The following is a 24,756-nucleotide window of genomic DNA, read 5'->3' as shown; positions in this document are numbered from 1 at the left end:
AGACTGTCAACCAGTGTGCAAGTTTCCTCACGATGTTTTCCTTCACTGGAAGCAAGTGGTGGTCGATGAAAACTACTATATTTGAGTCAGCTTGTAGTACCTATACAAGCTCATATGGCACAGGTTGGATACGAACCTGAGACCTTTCGATCCACAGGCGGGCGTCTTAACCATTACACCACCACTTCAACTTATCCGGGATGAAAGATACCCTATGTTTATCTCCTTACTTCGTAGATAACTATGTAGTTTGCATGTAAAATTTCAAGAAGATTGGTTGAGTAGATAGAGCATGAAGAGGTAACTAACAAAATTACTTTCTCATTTATTATAATACATTTTTACAAAATTGTGAATATGTCAAAAACGACTGAACCGATTTTGATGCCCCACGAACTTAAAAATTCAGGATATTAAGGGCTACATACACATCCTACATACCTTTTAAATTTCATCAAAATCGGACCAACGGTTCGAAAATTATCGCGCCACATACATACAAAGATTGATTTTTTTCCCCAAGTAGAATGTTAGTCAATTATGATTTATCATCATCTCACGACGACTCTATAGCCTAATGGTCATTACGCCGGACTGAAACACTGCAGGTCCCGGGTTCGAGCCCCGGTCAGCTCAACGTGGAAAATGATCTTTTTCAGATTGATGTTTGTTTGTATGTATGTATGTTAAAAAATATAGTTTCGTTATGGCACACCCCACTTGGCAGACTATATAATATTAGTATGTATTTCAGACTGTGGAAGAAGGGAGGAAAAACGGGCGAGCGCACTCGCTGGCTGAACTCGCCCAATGTGTACCAGAAGGTGGAGGTGCTGGAGACCGGCACCAGCGACCCGAAGAAGATCACCAAGGTAGAATATCTCAGGGTCGAGGCCGAGTAATGGATGTTGAATTATGTTAAAGATAAATTGAAAGATTTTGTGCCCAACTCACTGCCCTGCCCAATCGGACTTTATTATAATTGGAACTTTATTCGATTCGGTCGATTGTCTTTCGATTAACTGGACAAATAAAGAAGATATGTTGTTAAGAAAGCGAATTAGAAGACAGCAAATGAGGGAGAAGTCCGGGTTTTCATTTCTCTTCTCTAAATGTGACGCAGCGAACCAATCACATTGCAGTGTGAATGTCGTTTGCGTCACAATGGCGCAAAGTAATCGGTTCGCCGCCTCTCACTTCGTATCGAGATGTAAATAGCAAACCCTCACTAAGCCTTCTGATTAGGAAAATGTCAACTAAGTGTAGTGTCGTGACGGTTGTTTATAACATTTATTATAATGAAAAGTATAAAGTTTCAAATTAGACTAGAGAGCGTGTTATGAATATTATGACAAACGTCTATATATCAATCCGTTTTCCGAGAAAGTCGCTCATGGAAATCGAATAACTCATTACATTTTTGAGGTGGAAGTGACGTAGGCTGTGTGACGTCACTCACTAGAAAATCAAAATGGCCTATTATAATATCCAATACATTGCAAGACGAAACATACTACTATGACCAATGGCGTTAACCTTGAAATTTGTCGTTTTATCGTTGGGCAGTTGCGTAAAAGATAATTAAAGATTTGTAAAAAAAAATCTTTACGATCTTTCAATTTACAATAAAAAACAAAAATTCGACAGCTCTACTTTGCTGGCAATTGACATATAACAGCGGTTACTAAGAGTAAAGTTTGAGTAAGAGCATTTTTATAGAAATTGTTAAGAACAGGGGCTGCATCAGAGGAGATAGATTATAAACAGATATTAGGGAGGCTAATTAGAAGAGCAGTCGATTATGAAAATGTCGGCTAAGTATAGCTATACAATGGTTGTATAAAATCTTTATTATGGACATCATACAGAGTAATAATAAGACACATAAAATTTGCGGAATTTTCAACTTTTTTTTTTGACTAAATTCTGTCTTATTAGTATTGTCTCTTGTCATTTCTGTTGATGTTTCCTAATTTAATTTTGACTGTGCGCATTCCATATAATTAATTTCATTTTTACTATCCAAGTTTTTATTATTATTAAGTTCAATAATCACCAAAATTATATTATTAGACTGCTATATTCTAAGTTTTGAATTTTATTTCAAAACATAACGTTATAGTTTCTTAAGTGTAAGAAAATATAGGCGTTAATGTTAAAGATATTTTATTTCGTACATATTGAGTAGATTTTTGTGAGTGATATAAACGCACGCTTCATGTATACTAAACTCGCAAAAAAAGCTCACAATTTTATCACTTTGTGTGAAGTATGCCATCGAAAATATTGATACTCATATGGTACAAGAATACTGTGTATATGAATATATTCATATGGTACAAGAATACTGCTATTTCCATTATGTTCTGTGTGCAATTCGCAGTGTAATTATGATAATATTTGTGCTTTTTCTTAGGCTAATTCATAAAGTTATATGGCATAATTAGGAATGACTTTTCAGATAGTGACCTTGGGCTCAGCGGTGAAAATCCATTTGATTTTCGTTTTTGCTTTCACGTGATTATTCTATCATACAAGTGTTAATTGAAAGAAATATATTTATTGGGATTATACCAGGATGTAAAAATCTTGTACAATGGATTAGTTTTAGGGAAATATTAAAGAATTGTTTGAAAAAAACATTTTTAATTTATCTTTAGTCTTATATCGCACACATACATTCCTGTACAAACGAACGTTGTATTGCGTTCAATCGCCGGATTTTGCAATAGAAGGCAGTTTTTACTTTGCACAAAACATTGTTACGATTTTTGTCAAATAATGTAATAGGTTTTCAAACAATTCTGTTAAAATATAAGAGATATAATTTATGAAGAAAGTAATATATGAATCGCGTTTTATATAAATAATGCTTTTATATGTGTGTTGATTTTTATAACAACGGTTACTTCGTCAAATTGCGCGATAAAGAAATGTCGAAAAAAAAAACCCTATTTTTATTTTATATTTTACATCTAAATGCCAATATATTGCATTTTGAGTACATATTTTTTTAAAATTAAACTATAAACAGAATTTGTCTATACAAGTCAATTTTAATGTATTAGTATTGCAGTTTTGAACAATTGGTCATCAAATATATAAATCACGGAGTTTGACGAACTTAACAAAATCTTTTTAAATAACCTGCTGTATTTTTAAAAAGTTTTCAGGGGTTTCCGATATTACATAATATAATGATGTGATCGTATATCTATATTTTGGAAAAAAAAATACTATGATGGAAAAAAACATGTTTAATACGACATTTCCCAAAATTGTGTAGTATTCATATTCGGAATATTCTTTTCTTTTATACGAAAAAAAAAACTGTCACGCACTTTTTTTTTATATAACGCCAGTCAGGGCTCGATACCGGTTCTTTTTTATTATATAAGTTATTCGTAACGGCTTCGCGGCCTAGCGGAACACTTTTGCGAGCGTTAATACCTCTGAGATTAACCTGGTTGATTCTCATACGCGGAATACTTAAGAAAAATGCGATCACATCAAATTATGTTGGTTTAAATAATGCTTCGATATTAAAATTGTGCTTTATAGAGTTATATGTTTACCGAGTCAATAAAAAAAAAATAAATCATAGTTTACGTTTTCTTTAATCGACGCTTCTCACAAATGAAATGCTTTTGAAATACCATTTTTTTTTTGTTTTTTTTTTTTAACTTTTTTTTTCGTGACGTGACTAATAAAATAATGTTTTGCAGTGGGTCGACGCTAACAACGAGGAGGTAAATAATACTTTGTGAAGTTTTTTTCTTTATTAATCACTTACACTGGGGCTTTTATGTCTTTTTTCAGATATGTTTCTTAATTTATATGTTTATTTTTCAGTATATTATATATTTTTACCCTTTTCTTCTTGTTCGTTTCGTTTAGAAAATAAAATTAAAAATCTTGTTTCCCATTTAATTGATTAATTAATTTTAGAATATTTATTACTTCTATATTTTTCGGTTGGTTTATGGTCACATTGCTTTTTAAAATTTTAAAAAATAATTGCTAATGGAATAACGTAACTTAATGCTATTACTAAAATATAATTTCGACAGCATTTCATTTCTTACCCTGGTTACAAGAATAAAATTTTTATGTTAAATAACGTAATAATTTTATTTAAAAAAAAATCATCGAGTCTGTACAGTGTAGCGTAAGAGAAAAAGTTATCTAGTTAATGTTGCCACATGGAAAATCCTCTCAGCACCTTTTTTTTTCTTCCTTTTTACGATCCTTATTTTTTTTCAACAAAAAAATTTTTGCATGAGGAAAAAAATAATTTGAAAATTTTGCGTGAGATTCTTTCTATTTATTTTTAAATAAAAAAGAACTGTACTGTACATGCTCGATGGCCAGGATCTATTTCTGTCTCACTCACTCCCCACACCCTTCCTAACTCTATGCTGGCAACATTACTAATTTGAAACTTTTCTTTTCTCCCTACACGTGTATTGTTGGAAACTCGACGTTAATGCAACGGCAGTGGGTTCAAGATGGCTCGCCGGCGCACTCGAGTACCCCAGTCAAGATTGACACGCTACAATTTGTGCCTAAGAACACCAATCCTAAAGAATTCAAGGCATTACAACAGCAGGTATGTGTTTTTTCCACAATTTCTTATTGAGTCGCCTAAAGGCATCCGAAATGACTTACCGTTTAGTGTCAAGTAGTCGCATACATAGTAAATAGTATACTAGTTTCTTTATGTTTTTTTTTCAAGTTATGATAAAGCAATAGTCCCAACTAATATTATAAATCTGGAAGTAAATATGTTTGTCTTCACGCTTTATCTACTCAACCAATATTCTTGAAATTTCATATACATACATTTATGTACGTGCATATACGTTAAGAGTCCTTACTCTTCTAAAAGTACTTCTCAATAGGTGAGGATTTTATTGTGGGAAAAGTACATTTCTCGTGGGAAATTCTCGCTTGTACTGGGAACACTTGAGATTCTCACTAAGTACTCCAGAGTCCCCACAGGGTGTACAATGCGATACACAAAGGATGTTGTAAACAAATGTTGATTGATTGATTGATTGATTGATTGATTGATTGATTGATTGATTGATTGATTGATTGAAACAGATAAAGGACAACCGTCGCGCGGACAAGATCAGCGCCGGCCCCCAGTCCCACATCCTGGAGGGCGTCACGTGGGACGAGGCCTCCAAACTCGTGGGCGAGGACGCCGTCAACACACACACCGGCGACCACGTGGTGAGTCACAATGCTCTTTGGAAGTGGACTTTTGTTTATGTAATTTTGATTTTCGACTTCAACAAGTGATGTATATCATCCTAAATTGAATTGAAACATTTTAAATGTTCACAAGTTACGTGTTTGTAAAGTGTAGAATTTCAACGAAGTTAGAATTTCAAGATTGGTTGATAAAAACACAGTGTTGCCTGCCAAAAGGACACAGAACTTCTACTGTTTATAGATGGATTATGCACTGATATGTCTGCCGTGATACAGTCACAATGTGAGCTCTAGATAATTTAGAGTTAAACTCGCCAGACATAGGTTTTTGTAAACTGTTAATTGGTGATTGCCCGCGTCTTGGCGTAAATTGTCCTTTTCTCACAATGTCCTTTCTCATAATTTCCTTTTCTCGAAATGTCCTTCCTCAAAATGTCCATCTCTCAAAATGCCCTTGTGTGTTTTTGATCATAATTTATATAAGCAACTGATTAAAACAGTTTTTTTTATTATTAAAAGCACATTTTGCGCCAAGACGAGACACATAATAGTGTTTATAAAATAAATGAATTTGAATTCAATTTGAAAAACACCGGCGGCCACGTTGTGAGTAGCAATGTGTGCTGTCGTCCACTGTAATGTTCACAAGATACTGTTTTTAAACGTCTGTTTTTAAAGAGTGGAAATCGATCGATTTTTTAACGAAGTACATTTATTTTTCACTCGCTGTGAGTGATGTACAAGACTCGACTTATTTACGAAAATCATCTCAAAATGTCTTCTACTCCTAGTGAATCGATTGGTCTTTTGAATGATTTTATGGCTGTCGAAAGTGTGGACGAAAAAATAAAATGTTTAAATAATGAATTGACAGAATTGTTTGTTTTTTTTTTTTTCAACTTGAGTTGCCTCGGCCAGATTTATAGGTCAACGCATCTAATACCTTACATTTTACGTATGTTCGACGTGAATGCCAGTGTACGTTCAAACCTATACATAAGGTTTTTGTTACACTGCTAGCAGATAAATTTACGTTATGTAAAATGTTTGAATTTAATAAATAAATAAATAAATGAAATAATGCAGGACTCGAGTGGGTATCGATACCCACGTCATTGTCTAATCGGATATGTCCTGATGAATGTCCCAAATCTCTAACCACGAGCTATCTATATATAACCATCGAGATTCGGTTCGACCGAATTATATTAGGGACTGTCAGGGACCACTTTTTATCGCATAAACTATTTTGTCCTATTGTTCTTTGGCATACACTATTTTGGCATAATAGGTGTAAGGCATAATTGATTTTTGGCATACGGGTTTGTGGCATAATTAACTTTTGGGTTGAGTTAGGTTAGTTACGGTTCAAATTGTTATAAAAATAATTATGCCATAGTAAAAGTATGCCATGTTAAATTATGTCATAAAATTGTATGCATAAAAATAGGACACCATTGTATCATCTCCTTTCCAATTATGTTTCATGAAATACATTTTAAATTTTCCATCTGATTAGTTAAATTACTTTTACGCGACGTGCATGTAAAATAAAAATCGAAAATTGTCATAATAATTATGTATTACAGGTACTAATGGGCGCGGCGTCCAAGGGCATCATCCAAAGGGGGTACCAACACAACGCTACCGTGTACAGCGCCCCCTACGCCCGCAACCCGTTCGATCAGATCTCGGACCGCGAACTGGACGAGTACAGGCGCACGGTCGAGAGGAAACAGCGCGGGAACGAGTGTGAGTCTTGTGGTCTAATAGAACGCTCTGCGTAGACGCAACGGACCAATGGGGCCGGGCCAGTACGCTCGCGACATATTCGATCAGAGGGATTAGTGCGAGTTTGCCATTTACATCTCAACTTCGGGTCGTTTCGAAGTGATACGCAGCGAAACAATCACATTGCGCCGTTGTGTCATAACGACAATCACACTGCAACGTGATTGGTTCGCTGCGTCTCACTTCGAATCGATTCGATGGTGAGAAGTGAAATGCAAACCCGCACTAAGCCCTCAGATCTCAAGAGTTCTACCATTACTAGCTGTTGTCCGCAGCTCCGTCCTCGGTAGCCTATACCTAGTTTTCATGAAATATTCGCCTTTATGCATATTTTCTATAATGTATGTATTGTATATGTTGTGTTTTTTTTTATTAATGTACTAAGCTTCGCTCGGATAACACCATAATAAGTTATACATGCACCTAAACCTTCCTCAATTCCTTCCTTCCTGTTTTGAGTTCATCGCATTCGTACAGACAGACGCGCCAACTTCTTTTTATAAAATGGAAGAGTGATGATGATACAACAAACAAAACTTATGCTTTCCATCCCGTTACAGATGACACAGATCTATCGGAGTCTGAAGCGATAAGTGCGGCCCAGATTACATCTCCCGCCAGCGCGCCTTCCGAAACCGAGGAGGAGTCGCGCGATGGTATGTCCAACTCTCTCTCTCTCTCTCTCTCTGTTGCGCCAGATGAAAAACGCCGACTTTCGGCGGTAGATTTAGTTTTAAGTAATTTTTTGATGTATAATAATCCTAATTTGGATAAAGATTTTTGAATTTGAAGCTTTATTTTGTTTGCACGCTCATAATTTATTGTTTTCACTATCTCGGCTTCGAAGCAACGTTTCACGTCTAAAACTATAATGATAAAACCCTTACTTACTCTGGTAAGTATAGGTTTTATTATTATTGTTTTAGACGTTATTGTTTAAGTGCAAAAGGGTAGTTGACAAGGTCAGATAATTGTAAAAAATATGTATAATCTAGATAAAATAGATATATTTAGTATCATTATGATGACTCACAGACTGTAACAATGCAGCGGGATCTAAATACGAAGATTTAAACTTGTTTGGAAAGTCCATTTTCCAAAATTATGAAATTATAAAAATAAATTTAAACATCATAAAATACAAAAATTTTGTAACAACTTTTATGAAGAAATCGTCACCATAAACGTAATATTTAATGTAGCTGTCGAACAAACATATCTTGCTTCGCGAACATTGTAGCACGTTGTGACGTCACTTGTTCGTGTCATTTAGTACGGAGCGTTTGGACGAGTCCGAAAATGTGTGATTTTATTTTTGTCATAACTTTGAAAGTATTGTCATTATCACAGTATTTTTTTCACTGGTGTTTCTGATGATATAAGGGCCTTCGAATAATCATCAAAACAAAAAGCTTATTGTTGGGATTTTCAGAGCACCGCGTGTTGAGAATAGAAACGAAGCAAGTTCCTATTCGCAGCCAACCAGAGGTCGTGCTTAGCGATGGTGAGTTATTTTTTAATTATATCGCTAGTCTGTCTGTTTGTTATCTCTTTCTCGCGCAATGAAAACACATATAAACAAATCAGTAAAATAAGAGACGCGCAGATAGTGCTATCGATAATCTGACTTGCAAATTGGGTAGTACCAGTAGTTTCTAGCTTGTGAGAAATAACTATAAATTTAAAGATTGACGAGAAAAAGTGCCTGTGAAGGTCTAATTTCTGAATAAATGATTTGAATTTGAATTTGGGTTGTTTACGTAATCCAATTTCCGATTATGTCGATACGATAGATCATAACGAGGCAATACTATCGATTGCCACGAGTGTTCTTGCTCGTAATATTAAAAAAAAATCGATAGTTTGCTTTGTAAAAAAATATCACGTAACCTTTTTTTTTAATATTGTTGTGTACAGAAATTTCGAATTTTCTTTATTTTTTTATTTTTATTGGCACGTATTTTTCGAAACATGCATGGGTTAGTTTCATAATGAGCATGAAATATCATGGTATAAATGAACTATATCAATATTTGCACCCCAAATTTGATTTTGTTTTAAATTTTGGACGCAGAGGTGAATTATTTACTGAGATTGCGGCGGTGTCTTTTTTTAGTATTAATATTTGCTAACATTGAAAATATTATAAAAAATATTTGTAAAAAAACTAGATACAATATTATCATAAGAATATAACATTTTCACTGTAAGCAAACGCACGCACGACATTGCAGGAAGGAGTCGTGATAATCGGTGGCGTAGCTAAATGATAATCGGCCATGATGCGAAAAAACATGGGGGCCCCAACTAAGTTTTATATTACACTAGCTGCTTGCCGCAGTTCCGGCCGTGGCAAAATGTACTGAGTGGGTTTGTCATGCAAACTTTTACGGCCTATTTCTGCTCGCTGGATGAAGAAATTTTAAAATATAAATATATATTAGGACAAATCACACAGATTGAGCTAGCCCCTATGTTCGAGACTTGTGTTATGGGATACTAACTCAACGTTACTATATTTTATAACAAATACATATCTAGATAAACATGCAAGACCCGGGCCAGTCAGAAAAAGATCAGTTTTCCATCATGACCCGACCGGGGATCGAACCCGGGACCTCTCGGTTCAAAAAATGTTAGTCTATGTTTGTGCTGGGGTTTATATCTATATGCATTACCAAATTTCATCTAAATCGACTCGGCGATGTAGCTGTGAAAGTATAACAGACTTTCACATGTATGTATGACATGTATAATAATGATGAAATTTACAAGTAACTTTTAGATCTGAGTCCCAATCGCAACTAGACTATTTTAATAATTAAACTTTTGTGCGATAAAAGGTAACCTATGTTGCTCTTGATTCTTTCCTAAATCTTATCAAAATTGATCCAGTAATTTCTAAGTTTACTCGTTACAAACAAAAATACTAATATTTTCTTTATATAAGTATGGGTATAGAAATGAAATAATGAGTTTGCAACGAAAAAAAAATCGATCAGGAGTGCTCCCAAAGTGTAGGGTCCCCCGGCGCATGCTACCATTTAGCTCTCCGTTAGCTACGCCACTGATAATAAAGTTTACGTATGCACGCATGTGAATGGTAAAATGTGTTGTCTTCCTTTAGCGGACACTACCGATTTTCTAAACGCGGAGAGGGCCCACGCCGAAAGGACCAAAGGTGTGTAGGATTTTGTGGTAGTTTAGTATAATGATTAACATTGCTTGGACAAAATATTGTAGATACAGAAAATATAAAAAGAAACTTTCCGATGATAGCATGTGAATAATACAGATAGGTATGTGACAATGTGTCTGCAATATTTTTGTTCAGTTTTTTTATGTTCTTTATTAATATTATTTTATTATGTATATATATATATTATATACGTCTATTTTGTTATATTGAATTATTTAAAATATTTGTATATTTCACTAGATGTTGCCCGCGGCTTCGCTCCCGTGGGAATTTTGAGATAAACTATAGCTTATAGCAATCTTGGATAATGTACCTTTCTAATGGTGAAAGAATCTTCGAAATCGGTTCGGTAGTTTCGTAAATTACCCGCCTCAAACATACAAACTCACAAACTCTTACCCCTTCATAATAATAGTAGTAGATTAGGGACAAATTACACAGATTAAGTTAGCCCCAAAGTGAATAATATATTATGTTGGTTTCGTATGAAATACCCAAGGCTTGGGTAAATCTGAAAAGTATAATTTTGATCTGACCGGAGATCAAAACTGTGAGACAACGTGATTCACTTTTACCACAGCATCACAGCAGCCCATTATTCTTCTCTTTGGGAATACTGTTGATGCCTATCGGTTGTCAAGGCTTAGTCCCTTAGTCGTCTTGTACGACATGTACGGTAGGATGTGGGAGTGGTCCTATTCTAAGGCGGGAAGTACAGAAGCCGATTTATAAGTTCCATTAAGATACTCACTAGCATCGCCATCAGATTTTTATCGATTTCTTTTAATTTATAGCGAAAACTAAAAAAGTACCACATGAGATTATAGTAATAAAGCAAACTTTATTAAAGAATTTAATTATATAGTACCAATTATAGTCTTCATTTAGATACAAAATTTTGTCACAATTTACGACAAGGATTTTGGTGGCTACCAATTTTTAGTAAATTATGGGTACTGTGTCCAATAGAAACGAATGCTTTCTAGTAAAATCAATTATCTCGTGTAACATAATTTGTAAGTACTATTACTTTTTTTTTTATTATTCGCTAATATATAAAGATATTGACGAAAATGTGACCGTGGCCCTAATGTGCTGGTTGGCCGAGTCTTATATGGAAGTACAACAAATTGAAAAATTACCAAGACGGTTCTCAATTAGTCGCGATTTCTTTGAATAGATACGAACCGGGACCCGAACCTGTTGTCTGATGATGAAGCGTTCCTTCGTTCGGCACCAACCGATGTGTCTCGAGTCACTTCTCCTATGTCGTTGACCGTCCCGCGGTTCGGGAGAGGTGAGGCTTCGTTGTTCTTATTTTAGTGTGATTGGGGTTTTACTCGTGTCATCACTGTAAAGGTCTTGGTTGAGTGATCGCTTGCGCGTCAGGTTACAGGAACTAATTTGTTTGGTACTAGATGTTGCCCGGGGCTTCGCTCCCGCGGGAATTTTGAAGTTAAATACTATACTACTTCTTTGGCATCCAATTATTGTTATTTTAAGATGAGCGGTCAAGTATTTTCTGTTGGGATTTTTTAAATGTCTCAGTCTTTGGTATTCATGTGACACCATAATCACTTCATGTGTGTGAAAGGCACATTTCTCTTTAGGACCCTTAAAGCCGGGTCCGCAGCGCCAATTTTCTGACCAAACATGTTAGCAAAGCCGCCCGTCCGCTGCGCCTACTGTTGTTATGTTTGTTTACTCCATATTGCACTGTGCTGCCCTACGTTTTTCTTTAGTGAGCGCTGACACGAAATGAGTCACTTCCCCTCCCCGCAGGCGAACGCGGGGGATGTTATCCATTCGGTTCGGAAAATATGTTTTTGTTATTTTTCAAACCTAACAATTAGGCCACGCCCCCAATCGGTTAGTAAATAATGTTTATGTGTTAGCTAACACGAATACAGGCACTGCGGACCCGGCTTAATATATTTATAATCATTGGGTCATGTTGCTAGTAGATCTGTGTCAATATTGTTCTTCAAACGCATTCACTGGTAGTTCATTCATCAAAATTGCTCTAATCAGAGATCATACCCGGGACTGACACCACAGTGATCGCATCTCATGTCATAGTGGTCAGAACTGAAGAGCATTCATCTAGGTCTCAATGATACAAAAAAAATACATTAATTGTGCATTGATGGTGACGGGTGGTTGGTTCTGGTGACGCCATCTGAGCTGGGCTTTGCGTAATGATCGTCATCAGACATTTTTCAATATTTTGCATACCTTCGCAAGAGGTAAAATGTATAAGGGACATATTATATGATTCAAACATTTTGTACCTACATTTTATGCAAATAAATGAATTGGATTGATTGATTGATTGATTGATTGATTGATTGATTGATTTTGATGTCCCCGCTGCTGGGGCACTGATTGGCTAAATAATAATAGAATCAGTCAAATAACAGCGCTTGCATTGTTGTGTTCCGGTTTGAAGGGCCGAGAGAGGCACTGTGGTTAGAGTACTGTACCATAATACCTTAGGACTGGTGCTGCCGCGTCCATAGGCTGCGGTGACCACTTACCATCACGTGGGTCGCAGGTATAAAAAACATAAAAAGGGTGTAATATGAAAATTTTGTTACAAAGCGTCCGACCAAGAGCAAAGTCTTCTGTCAGATGACGAAGTATTCGTTGATGCGCGCCGCGCCGATGCGATCCGTGCGGTCGTGGTCCGCGCCCAGACCACTGCGGTGCAGCGGTCTGTCGTTAGAGGTGAGTCAGGGATATAAGGAGTGTGATATTATCATCGATGTAAATTTTCTCAAAGTGTAACGCTATATGTGTGCATTTTGCCAAGTGCTCATTTGGCGCAATGCACATTTTGCGTCACACCCGGTGTGAGGTGGGATTGAAAAAAAAAAAAAAAACTCAATTAATATAAGGATGTTGTTTTTATATGTGAACAGTTTCGTCGAGTTTTGGGCTATAAGATTCGTGTCCTTTTTGTGTGTTTGAAATTAGCCAGATACATTGTGGTTCATTTTTATCATTTTTCATTGTGTCACATTTCCCATGTGAGGCGGAGCGGACGCAGTAGACGAACCTATACCAGTCGTTGTCATACATGATGCATGTAATATACTTGAAATTCTGCTGTGTATAGTGAGACGTTCTAGATATTTTTGAGAACGCACTTGCTGTGCATTCTCAATTCCGTTCGTTCAGAAATTACCGTGAAAATTCGTAAAATTCTCGAGAAATTTCTTATGAGAATTTCCTCATAAAATATCTGGAATTTCGTTTTCGTTTCAAAGAATGGATTGTCGAGAACCTAGAGAATTTCTCGGCGGTGCGTCCGTACTTGTGTCGTCTGTCATCTCGTAGATGTCCATGTCATTATTGTATTCGTGTCGGTTATTGTGTTGTCTGAGCGTAGATAATCGCGACTGAGCCCGCGGGAAAAATCTTACCGTGTTTTTCATACAACTTTGAGCGAGGACTCATTGCTCCGTAGCGCTTCGACATCGGGTTAACGCAGTATTGTATGGCACAAATGAAGTGCGTCAATGTCATACCTTTGTAAAACGACGGAGCGGCAACGCTCTGCGTCGACGCAACAAATTGCAACGGAGAAGTGAGGCCGCGCTCTTATTTATTCACATTATTGGCAGGTAATATCTATCCTCTTTATATACAACCAAATATACATACATCTATTACATATCCGTACGTTTGCAAGTATTTATATGTATTGATTTTGTATTAGCATATTTTATTGATTTTATCGTGTAATTAAGCAAGCAGTTGTTTTACCACATTCATTTGTGTATTCTGGGTCCTTTTTTGGAATTAAAAGTGACTGTATATCTCAGCTTCGCGAAGCTACTCTCCCTCGATCCACGCTATCCTAATGACTAATTGACTGGCTACAATAAAATGCACTAATATTTTCAACTAATGAAACATGATAATAAAATGTCCAATTATTTATTTGATCGATTTTATTAATTCCATCATTTATTTTTTTTATTTAATCTTTTACAATATTTTTTTCCAATTGGTAATTCTGCGCGGTCAAGATTTTGCTGACAAAACACATTCCCCGACTTACTTTGACGGGAACAAAAACCAATTACAATAAAGCATATGCTTTATTTTATCCGATCAATTAGCAAATGTTAATTAAATCCCTACAAAATAACAATGCTTTCATTACCCCGCCTCTCGCACAGGTACTAACGAAGCTAGACTCCCGAGCGAAGCGTTAACATTCAACAAGAAAACAAAACATGAATATAACCGCATCGCTAATTTCGATAAAGTCCTACAAATTTACGAAAGACATACTAATGATAATATAAATAATGATGTCGAGAAGAAAGATCCAAAATGCAAAGTCAGCCTTAACAATAGGATGTCTAATCAACAAGTTAATGTTGAGTCTTTGGAGATGGCCGGTAACGCGAGTAGCCGGTCCAGTCTTCGTTCTATCGCGTCGTTGGAATGGGACGGCAGATGCAAGTCCGAATACGTCTTCCGCACTCGCTCTTTGCCCCGCCAAAAGGCAAATAGCACTCAAAATTTGTACAGGACAAGATCGCATAGCGGCTTTGTCAATAGTTATATAAAAAATCCCGATCCCACGCATTACCATTTGCCCAGGTGCCGGAGCTGTGGTACTATCAATAATTCTTACGTTTGGGAACTCACTAGGGAAAGTTTGGGTAAAATTCGAATGCCAAATTCAATGTATTTCTCTGTAGATAACATTCAACAGAAGTGTATCGATGAAGGATTGTTTGAGCCCAATTTGATCAAAGTTAAAGAGAAAGTGTTGCCTGTTTACAAAATCGTGAAACAGGAAGCGGAGTTTGTGGAGAGTCAGGAATTTAACGAAGACAATTATTTAGGTGATCTAGGAAATAGCTTTTCTTCCGAAAACCAAACAGTTATTGAACAAGCGAACGCTAAAAATGTTTGTGTAAGTCCTAAAAGTGAAATCGTGCAAGTACAAGAAAGTGAGATTCGACACAGAGAAGTTCCAGTAGTGAATACTGATGATATAAACAATAATACAATAGAGTCTACAGAAGGAGAATATCATAGCTTTACAGATGAAATGGATTTTGAAGATGCTACGTATAATAGTCCTGTTAAAGAACTTGTTGAGAAAGATATAAGGGATTATTCTGTACCGATAAAATATTATTGCGATGACTATAAAAAATCTTGTAGCCCCCAAAAGTCTCCTCAAAAGTTTTGTGAGAATACTTCTAAAGCTACAATCCTTGAACCCATTTTAGAGGAGTCTAAAACTTCTGATGATTTGAATGTTGATAATAAAAGCAAGGAAAGCTCTTTTGAGCCAGACGTAACTGGAAATGAAATATCAAAGGAAATTGATGAAGATGATAAAGCTGATATAAATGAAGAAAATAACGATATGATTTCGTCAGTGACATCAGATGAAAAGGAAAAATGCAATCTTGAGAAGGAAATACATGAATATGAGCAAACTGTGACAAAAAATTTTGAGTTCATTAACAAACAGTATAATTCATTAATTGAATCGAAATCTACAGACAGCATGGATACCGACAGCCTAATAGTTAAAGCAAGTCTTGTTGCAAAGCCTTTAGAAATTAGTGATATTGTGAGAATAAGTGTTGTGAGTAATACAAGTTCAGCTGTTGAAGCTACCAGTTTCAATTCTACAGTTGAATTCGAGATTTACGAACTAATTTCGGATATTGTTAGTTCACTTCTAAACAAAATTGATTTTGAAAATGATTCTGTTCATTTTTTCCATAATTTTGCTCAGGGACATTTTAAGACGAACTGTGAAGTTGATAACAAGAATAATAACAGTATTGACCCAAAGTTGAATGATGTTTATGATATTAAAAGTGATTTAGTTTTAACACAAAAATATTTGGAAGATAAATTTATAGCAAAATCTGTAACTACGGATGAAATTGAATGCAATGAGGAGATATTATCATACGATGCAGGTTTTGCTGACAAGGGTGAAGTATCAGAAAATTCAAAATTAGGCGTAACGATTGTGGTACCCATTATAAATTATGAATTAAGCATATCTTCTGAAGAAAAAATTACTGAAGACAGCAACAAGAATGAAAATATCTCTGAGGCCTTGAATATTAGTAATCAAGATTTTTTTTCAATAAAACAGATCATTGAAGAATTGGAAACGAATGTAAATTTGAATGAAACTGTTTTAACTGAAGTGAGTGAAAGCGAAAATCAGACTAACAAAATAATACAACCAATATTGTATCACGTTTTTGATAGAGCTTATGGCATGTGTTCAGATAGATTTAAGAAATCAACAGCAAAGAAAACAAAACGAGTAGTCACTGTAGTAGACAGCGAAGATATTTTAGCTACTGCCCAAAGTCTGTGGTCCAATTTAGAAGTAAAATCAGAAATAAAAAGTATTGTGGAACTTAATTGCGATTTAAAAGATTTAAATAATGCACATGAACAAACAAATTTTGAAGAGAATTTTATGATTACGGAAACTTGTTTCGATGATAATACGCCTGACAATTGTGAAACTTATGAACTGAAACATAAAGCTGAGAATACTTTCGATGAGTCAACTAAAATATGTGATCCGCTATCACACGATACCGTTGATATGAAAAATGAATCTCAATTCGAAGAACCAGGCGTCGAAGACATTGTGAATATATGCGAAGAAATGTCCTTTAACGAGAACTATGCATACGAAACACAAATTTCAAATGATAATGTCGATCTCAATGATTCAAGTCACAACAAAACTATATATGATTTCAGTGAAACAACGTACGATATAGCTGAAAATTTTGAAGAAAACACCGAACAGAAGACAGAGGATGAGATAATATTGAATGAAACCTTCATTCTAGATGATAAAGACGAACACATGAACACAGCTTTTGTTGATAGTGTAGACAGTAATCAAAATTCGAAGATAGTTTTCGATTGCAATGAATCACCAATCAAAAAATCTGTAGCCAATTTTGTTGGTGAAGAATTAAGCGTTTTGTATGAAAAGGATGATACATTGATGGGTTCCCCGTTTGTGAAAAAAGCGGCAGTTATAACAATGGAACAGATAGAAAGTACAGGCGGCGTGAAATATTGGTTATCCTTCGATGAAAATGTCGAACAAGATGTAAAACCTGTTGCCAGAACTGCTAAAAGAATGGATGATACATTACCCAGTTTCGTTTGCTTTGATTTCGACGAAAGTAAATTAGATACAGAGGCTAAAGAAGCATATTTTGAAGAGAAAAGACGATCGGGCGTTTTGGACAATATCAGCTTTGGAATGAATACTTCAAGTGTGTCTTTAGAATATAAAACGTGTGAATCGGAAATTTTCGATTCTAAAAATGAGTTGGACGAACCACAAAAGAAATTGTTATATGATAATAGACTCGACAAGTCCAAGACTCGACTGTACTCGAGTTGGCCTCCGTTTGAAGATACACTGTTTTATAGGATAATATCGCAATTCAGAATGTCTGAGAGTTTTGATCCTAACGATTTTAATGGTCTTACAATGAATGATTACCCTTTCAAAGAAGACCTGAAAGCGTGTGGCGATGGAGATAATTTATAAGCGACATATCAATTAATAGGTGAATAACAGATTTTCGAACCAAAACGAACTTTAACTTGAACTTTAAAGTCATGTCATTTTACTTTTTTGTTTACTTTCTAAATGTTTTTTCTATACAAACTTCTTTGTTCGTACAAAACAAAATCTAACAATCGTAGGTCCAATAATTTCAATACAGTTAGGCAATAATGATCCGTAATTTTAATAAACAAATGAGATTTTTATCGAAATTGCTTTGCGGTAAAAAAAATATCATTGCATGATGTTTTAAAATATCAGCATGTTTATTTTGAAGCTCAATTCGGTAATTCTTATCTGTTAGCGTTTTAATAGTAAAAATTAAATTATTCCTAAGATTATTCGTGTTATAGTAACTGTTTATTGGACTTCGAAATAAACGTGTTTTTTTTATATATTTGTAATGGTGTGAAGCTTGGATTTGTGTCTGTCTGTATTGTGAGTGTTATATACGCCATAATATATAGCATATATATATGGCGATGATGCCCTATTTCGACTTCCATATACTCGTATATGTGCAGGCGACTAGATTGGCATTGTGTGAATGTATAAACATAAATGCATGCATTTCAATATTGTGTCGTGTGATTTTATATGCTATATATTAATGAATAGAGATTTGTCTTTGTATTCCGTCAAATCCTTATTAAATTTTAGGAATTTTTCATTATTTTTTGCAAATGTAATAAATCTTGTGCAAATATGTTTTGTTTTATTGTTTAAGAGAACTATACAATTGATAAAAATATATAGAACATCAGAGGACGAAGTGCGAGTTTGCATTTTCACTTCTCACCATCGAATCGATTCGAAGTGTGACGCAGCGAACCAATGACATTGCAGTGTGGTTGTCGTTGCGTCACAATGGTGCAATGTGATTGGTTAGCTGTGTCTCATTTCGAATCGATTCGATGGTGAGAAGCGAAATGCTATGCACTTCGCCCGCTGAGCTTTGATACGAATAAGGAGTATTAGTGTGATAAACGCCCAATTAAAATGTAAACAGCGTATTTTGACATTGAGTTCCAAATCGTGTTAAATGACATTGGCTTGTGTCCATGGCTTGCGTGAATGCTGCCATCTACGCTGAGCATTGCGTAATATTTATTTTATTATTTTCTATCACAATAACTTAGGTAAAAATACTCATTTATGTTTTTAAATTACGATTCATGAAAAAAGAAAAAAAATCTTTTGGTTAAATTAAAAAATATATTGTTTAAAATATTTATCCTGGCTGTGGGCTAATGTAACATACCTAATTTTGTAAAAAAAAAAAAACGCTACAAATTACACATGCCTTGTTATATTAGTTAACTATTGAGTTATATGTTTTGGGTTTCTTTTTGCTTTGCACTGGCATGTTAGCTTTCGGCTGGTTCCGAGAGAGGAGTTCCGTTCTACTAACGACTAATGGTGAGTTCACGGCACGGGTTTATAGCAGATTTATATACTGCCGTCATACGAAAAATAAAATATGTAGTTTATTTTCAATTTTTAAAATATGCTTCTTGTTACCGTATGGCGGCAGAATACGCGATGCAGACTGAAGATTTTTTTCTTTATATCAATTTTTTTTTCTATTTACCTACTTGTGATGATTAATACTGTTTCTAATTAGAATAGAAACAGTAAAATTGAAAGACATTTTAATAATTGATTTAAAAAAAATCACAACTTAATAATCTAACTATAGATGAATTTAATGACATACGAAGTTATTGGAGAGTTTGAATATTAACATTTACCAACCAATTACCAAATATCTACATTAATTAATTAACTTGTATGCCAAAAAAATAATAGAAATACAAAGATCTAAGAGCCGTCTCCATGATAGAAATTTGAAAATTATGTTCAGTCTGTATCTATCCTTGTCCGTTGTGTCTGTTAATTTTGTGCACATAGCTTGTATAGTTTTATTATAAAATGCATGCCTTATTAGTGATTAATTTCATCACTGGTGGTAGAAATTATATATGTATTTGTATACTAACGTTAATTTGGTAGTATAGCAGCGGTAGATTGTAAGGTACCATTATATATTTAATTAAAATAACAACACGTTCAGCTTTCTTTTTAAAATAAACTGTTTTTTTTCTTGTTTGTTTTATAAGTAAAATATATTGTTTTATGTGTACAATTGAAATACTAAATAATAAAAAAAAATTCTTAAAGTTCGACCAATTTAAGAAGTCACATTTGACATCTGTCAGCTAGAATTGTCAAAAAATGTCTTCTTTTGTTAGTATTATTAATTTCAAAGATTTTGGAGAAACTCCTTATCTTTGATTTTTTTTGTAGTCTGATTTTGTAACAATAAATATTGTACGCCCTCCGTTACAAGGTTTTTACAAGTTTTTAGGACATTATGAATTTGGACGAAGTGTCAAATGTGACCTGTTAAATTGATCCTACTTTAGTAGCGTACATTTTTTAAAATTTATCTATTTGCAATATTAATTAGTAAAATTAATAATTTCAACAATTTCCTATGTGTAATCAAGATCTGTATCTGTATATATGTATAAAAAATATTGTAGACTAATTTCTCGTAATGATTTAATGAAATAGAATAGGTACCTTATACCAATGTAAATTAATCTTGGAAATGAAAAATAATTAATGAAAATGGTTACAGGAGAGCACACTGTCAACGGCGACCACTCGGACGCGCATCAGAGTACCTTCTCACACAGCAGCAAAGAGGTACATTACTATCAATATTGCGGCTTTTGTTGTTTTTTTTTTTAGCAAAAAAGAAACAAAAGTATCATTTTTTTTTAAATACATCAGTATTTAAAAAAATATTAATACACGAGTATTAAAAAAATCGTATTCACAATAATTTTATTTTTTTGCTGAAAAAAAAAAAAGAACTCGTTGAGTTACTAGATTCCTAACTGAACAGCCGATTCCACGTTTGGTGTTGTCTTTCGAAGTTAACCAGCGACATTTTGGCATTGTGACCCAAAGAGAGTCAAGGTCAGGCCGGTCGTAAAATATTAAGAAATATGTTTTAAGAATACGGAATAAAAAGTTGTTCCTTTTTATAGGGCTCCCCGTCGAAGGAGGTGTCGACAGAGGACTCTCCCAAGAAGGATAAAAAGAAGAAGAAGGGGCTCCGGACTCCCTCCTTCTTGAAGAAGAAGAAAGAAAAGAAGAAGGAGAAGTCGAGCACGCCGCAACCTGCCTAGAGGTAAGTTATTAATACTACAGGTCATACATATATGGACAAACCACACAGATTGGGTTAGCTTTATTATAAGTTCGACACTTGTGTTGTGGGATAACGATACTATATTCTATAATACATATATATTTGAATATATAAACATCCAAGACCCAGGTCAATCTGAAAAAAAAAACTTTTCCATCTTCATCGTACCTGAGACCTCCAGGCTAGCAGTGTATCTTTTTATTGGTATAGATAGTAATAAATAATACTCTTTTCAGATAATCCCACAATTCTACACTGCCATCGCGCTTCAGAAATTACATGTAACTTTAAAATTAAGTTTTCCATGCTCCTGTAATTCCAGTTATTTTTTTAAATACACCGCTTATTTGGTGGGATGTACATAACTTGCAAAATGTTCGCTTAACCTGAAAAAATATCTGCAAAGCTGTTTAAATTTGAAATAAAAAAGTTATTAAAAAAATACATGTCTGTCAGCGAAAAAAAAAGTTAAGTACAAATAAGTATTTTTATTCAATTTCAAATTCATATTTTAACTAATTTCAGGTTATGCACTAATATATCCCAGAATTATTTTTCAATTCTATGTGGGTTTAATTTGAATATATTGTATTGTATTGTTAAATTTGTGACGAATTTTTGAAAAATACTCATTGAATATTTTATCGAAGACGACCTATCTTAAAATGATAATGTAAAAATATGTTCTTGTTAGTATCCTATTTAAATGTTGAAGCATGATCGTTTGCTGCCATCTTGTGCAATTTGTCAGTAATTTTGGCCACGAAATTAAATAAATCATGCATAGAATTTAAAAATATATGATTAAATATAATTTTAACTGCATATTACACGTGAAAAAACTATCATTGTAGAAAAAATATTTTATTTGTACAATTCTAAAATTGTATCGGGAATATAAGATTATTTGTGTTTAGGACTATACAATTGTATTTCAATATACATATAAGCTTTCTTTTTGACTTCGATGGATTTTCACGCGCGACTCGCAGATGTTTTACTACCCACCTTAACATTCAGATGATTCAGTCAATATTGATGTAGCATTTTGCGTGATTTTGCCTAAAGTAGTATTTAAAAAAAGCAATATTTCTTCGTTTTTATTATTATTAGTTGAAAATTAAAATTATTTTACAGTAAAAAAAAATACGTATATTATAATAACGTAAAACTGGTTTTGTATGTTCTTTACATACAATATAGGAAAAATGCTCAGTACCTATTTTGTTTCTTAGGATTTTCCGTCGGGCAAAATATTGACGTCAGTTAGTGATATATTGTGTCACCCATAAATATGAAACGATTTCCAAAAGATATGAAAAGACAAAAGTTTGGGGAACTCAACATAAACGTAAGTCGGAAAATATTAAGTTCTCTTTAAAAACAACATACAAAAAGAAAAGTCAAACAGGCAAAAAGAAAAGTCGTAACTGAGTGACACCGCTCACTCCCGACTAAATTGTGTCCATTGTAATATGAGCTTTAGTGCGTCCGCTGTAGACATACTTTACATCATCGACAAATTAGCGGACAGCTCGCTGTAAACCCGCTTACAGCAACAGCTAAAGTAAAATAAGTCTAAACTAGACACATTAAAGCTCACTTTTCAATGAACTTTGTTTTGTCGGGTGGGAGCGGTGTCAAATGTTTAATTTATTGACAACTAGTGACTTGCCAACAAATCTTATGAAAATTATGATTTTGTTAATTACGTTCTTCTGCTTCAGTGATTCTTTCGTGTAAGAAACTTGTACTAGGTATTATAAAACAATTGAAATACAAATTATTTCGAAAAATTATACGGGAAGTGCATTTTTTTTTTGTAAACTACGTATTTTTTCATTGTGAAAAGTATTTCAGTAAAATATTTCGCACCGCTAAACGTAACCATTAAGTTATATTTAGTTTTTTTTTTTAATCGTGTACGATTTAGCCGTCATAATGCCTTTTTAAACGCCTATTTATCTACTTAAATATTTATTTTAGTAAATGTCTCGTGTTGATATTGATTTTTGAAGTACAATCGAATGTTGACATTTATTTTTGATTTGTACTAAAATTGTACATTGTAATAATTATTAAAAAAAAAACATTTATATTAAGTACAATATGGCATTGCGTCGACTGAATAGTTTCACGATTGAGTTTGGTGCATACTGTAGATTATTTGGAGCATGTGATGCTTTCGTGTTTTGGGCTCGTCGATCGTTTTACGGAACCCTACGCCATTCGTGCTTTTAAAAAAAAATATGACGAATCTATCACACAAACGCTGTATAAAAACCGAAAATACAGAAAAATAAATAGTAATTAAAGCAATTTTATACGCGAGATCACTGCCAATTTTTATTAAATCTTTTTTTGCCGAATCGAACAATTTTTTTTATGCAATGACATTGTGTGATTAGATTCAAATTATTAATATAAACAAATATATTATATATGTTAGCACTATCGATTTAATTATAAGATTATATTCGGCTAGCCTACCTGTGTAGAGTTTTAACTTATTTTTCATTATCGGTAAATATTGGTCGCAAAATACAACAATTACATTTCAGTCTCATATTTTGTTATACTTATGAAACTATGTGAAACTTTTAAAATATTTACATGTGTTTATATATAGTTTTTATTGCGACGAATATTTTCCGTCAGCAAAGTTGTTAGACAGGGGTGATCTTTTTACATTTATTGTAAAAAAAAAAATGTTTATTTTTACTTATTATTATTTTCATGGATCAATTTGACATTACCTAGAATAAGGTCTAGAGTTCATAAAATGACAAGTTGAATACTTTTGACGCTTGTAACAGTTTTTATATTAAAATTTCTTTTTCCATTATAATTAAATTATGAAGACTATGTATGTTTTACGAAATAAATTATTCGTTTCTACATATTTTCTTTTTTTTAGTTGCCTCCGTCACAAATGTCAGTTTTATTTTAACACTGGCAACTCTTAGTTTTAAGTTAGCTTATCAGAGTTTATGTTATGTATCATTGTATTTTTTTTATTTCTAAATATATGCTATTTGAAAGATTATAATGTATACTGTTTTATTTTTGTATATCTATTCTGATTCAGTGGATATTCACTGACTAGAGATTGCAACCCGGTACGTATCTCAACCCGGCCAGGTTCTGTATTAGCGATGAAACCTTTTAAGTAATTAATTGTTTTTAATTATCTTTATTAAGTACACCAAATTGTAAAAGGCAGCTAAAGTCCTGAGACAGTTTCTACCTTTATTATACTGTCAAGCAGACAAACAGGCAGGCGGGCGCTGATGTTAAGTGGTCACCACAGCCTATCAACGCCTGCAACAACAGAGTCACACGCGTGTTGTCGACTTTGTGTCCTAGGATCTTTTACCACAGCACCCTGTAATCACACCTCCTCTCTCACCCTTCACACCGGAACACAACGATGCAAGCGCTGCTGTTTGGCGGCTGAAATTGATGAGAGTTACCCGTGTAGACGACCTTTGTACCTAGATCTACCTCAGGTAAGAGGTACCTGATTCAAAAGATTTTATGACCAATTTAAAAAAGTAGTAAGTCTTTGTCTATAGTTTTACAGATCCCTTTGTTTTTCCATGTGGATATGAATATGAATGCTAACTAATACTATAAATGCGAAAGTGAGTTTGTTTTTATGTTACCTCTTCACGCTCTATCTACTCAACCAATCTTTTTGAAATTTTGCATACATGT

The 24,756-nt window shown here is 34.1% G+C and overlaps 2 protein-coding genes across 11 annotated transcripts in view; both read left to right on the top strand.

The window, feature by feature from the left end:
* Positions 1 to 24,088, top strand: part of hts (hu li tai shao) — a 62,222-nt gene extending 38,134 nt beyond the window's left edge. For 2 of the 10 annotated variants that reach the window (XM_053767098.1, XM_053767097.1), the window contains 13 exons: positions 755 to 872; positions 3,726 to 3,749; positions 4,499 to 4,609; positions 5,107 to 5,238; positions 6,810 to 6,972; positions 7,572 to 7,667; positions 8,444 to 8,515; positions 10,139 to 10,192; positions 11,391 to 11,507; positions 12,812 to 12,937; positions 20,461 to 20,528; positions 20,876 to 21,018; positions 21,276 to 24,088. In XM_053767098.1, coding sequence (XP_053623073.1) covers positions 755 to 872; positions 3,726 to 3,749; positions 4,499 to 4,609; positions 5,107 to 5,238; positions 6,810 to 6,972; positions 7,572 to 7,667; positions 8,444 to 8,515; positions 10,139 to 10,192; positions 11,391 to 11,507; positions 12,812 to 12,937; positions 20,461 to 20,528; positions 20,876 to 21,016 — 1,222 coding nt within the window. In that variant the 3' untranslated portion in view covers positions 21,017 to 21,018; positions 21,276 to 24,088. The remainder of the gene's footprint in view (positions 1 to 754; positions 873 to 3,725; positions 3,750 to 4,498; positions 4,610 to 5,106; positions 5,239 to 6,809; positions 6,973 to 7,571; positions 7,668 to 8,443; positions 8,516 to 10,138; positions 10,193 to 11,390; positions 11,508 to 12,811; positions 12,938 to 20,460; positions 20,529 to 20,875; positions 21,019 to 21,275) is intronic. The other 8 variants (XM_053767099.1, XM_053767100.1, XM_053767102.1 and 5 more) reach the window with 8 other exon arrangements.
* LOC128682430 (uncharacterized) lies at positions 12,948 to 20,454 on the top strand. The gene has a single exon (XM_053767095.1). It carries the CDS (start codon positions 14,580 to 14,582, stop codon positions 17,796 to 17,798), a length of 3,219 nt encoding a protein of 1,072 aa, XP_053623070.1. The 5' UTR covers positions 12,948 to 14,579; the 3' UTR covers positions 17,799 to 20,454.
* Positions 24,089 to 24,756: the final 668 nt, after the last annotated feature.

This window comes from Plodia interpunctella, chromosome 30 (genome assembly GCF_027563975.2).
Source record: "Plodia interpunctella isolate USDA-ARS_2022_Savannah chromosome 30, ilPloInte3.2, whole genome shotgun sequence".
Classification (NCBI taxonomy): Eukaryota; Metazoa; Arthropoda; class Insecta; order Lepidoptera; family Pyralidae; genus Plodia; species Plodia interpunctella.
This window is presented reverse-complemented; position numbering and strand designations above follow the sequence as displayed.

Bases quoted from the DNA above. Each gene is read 5' to 3' on its own strand.
- LOC128682430 (XM_053767095.1), top strand. From the start codon at position 14,580: ATGTCTAATCAACAAGTTAATGTTGAGTCTTTGGAGATGGCCGGTAAC.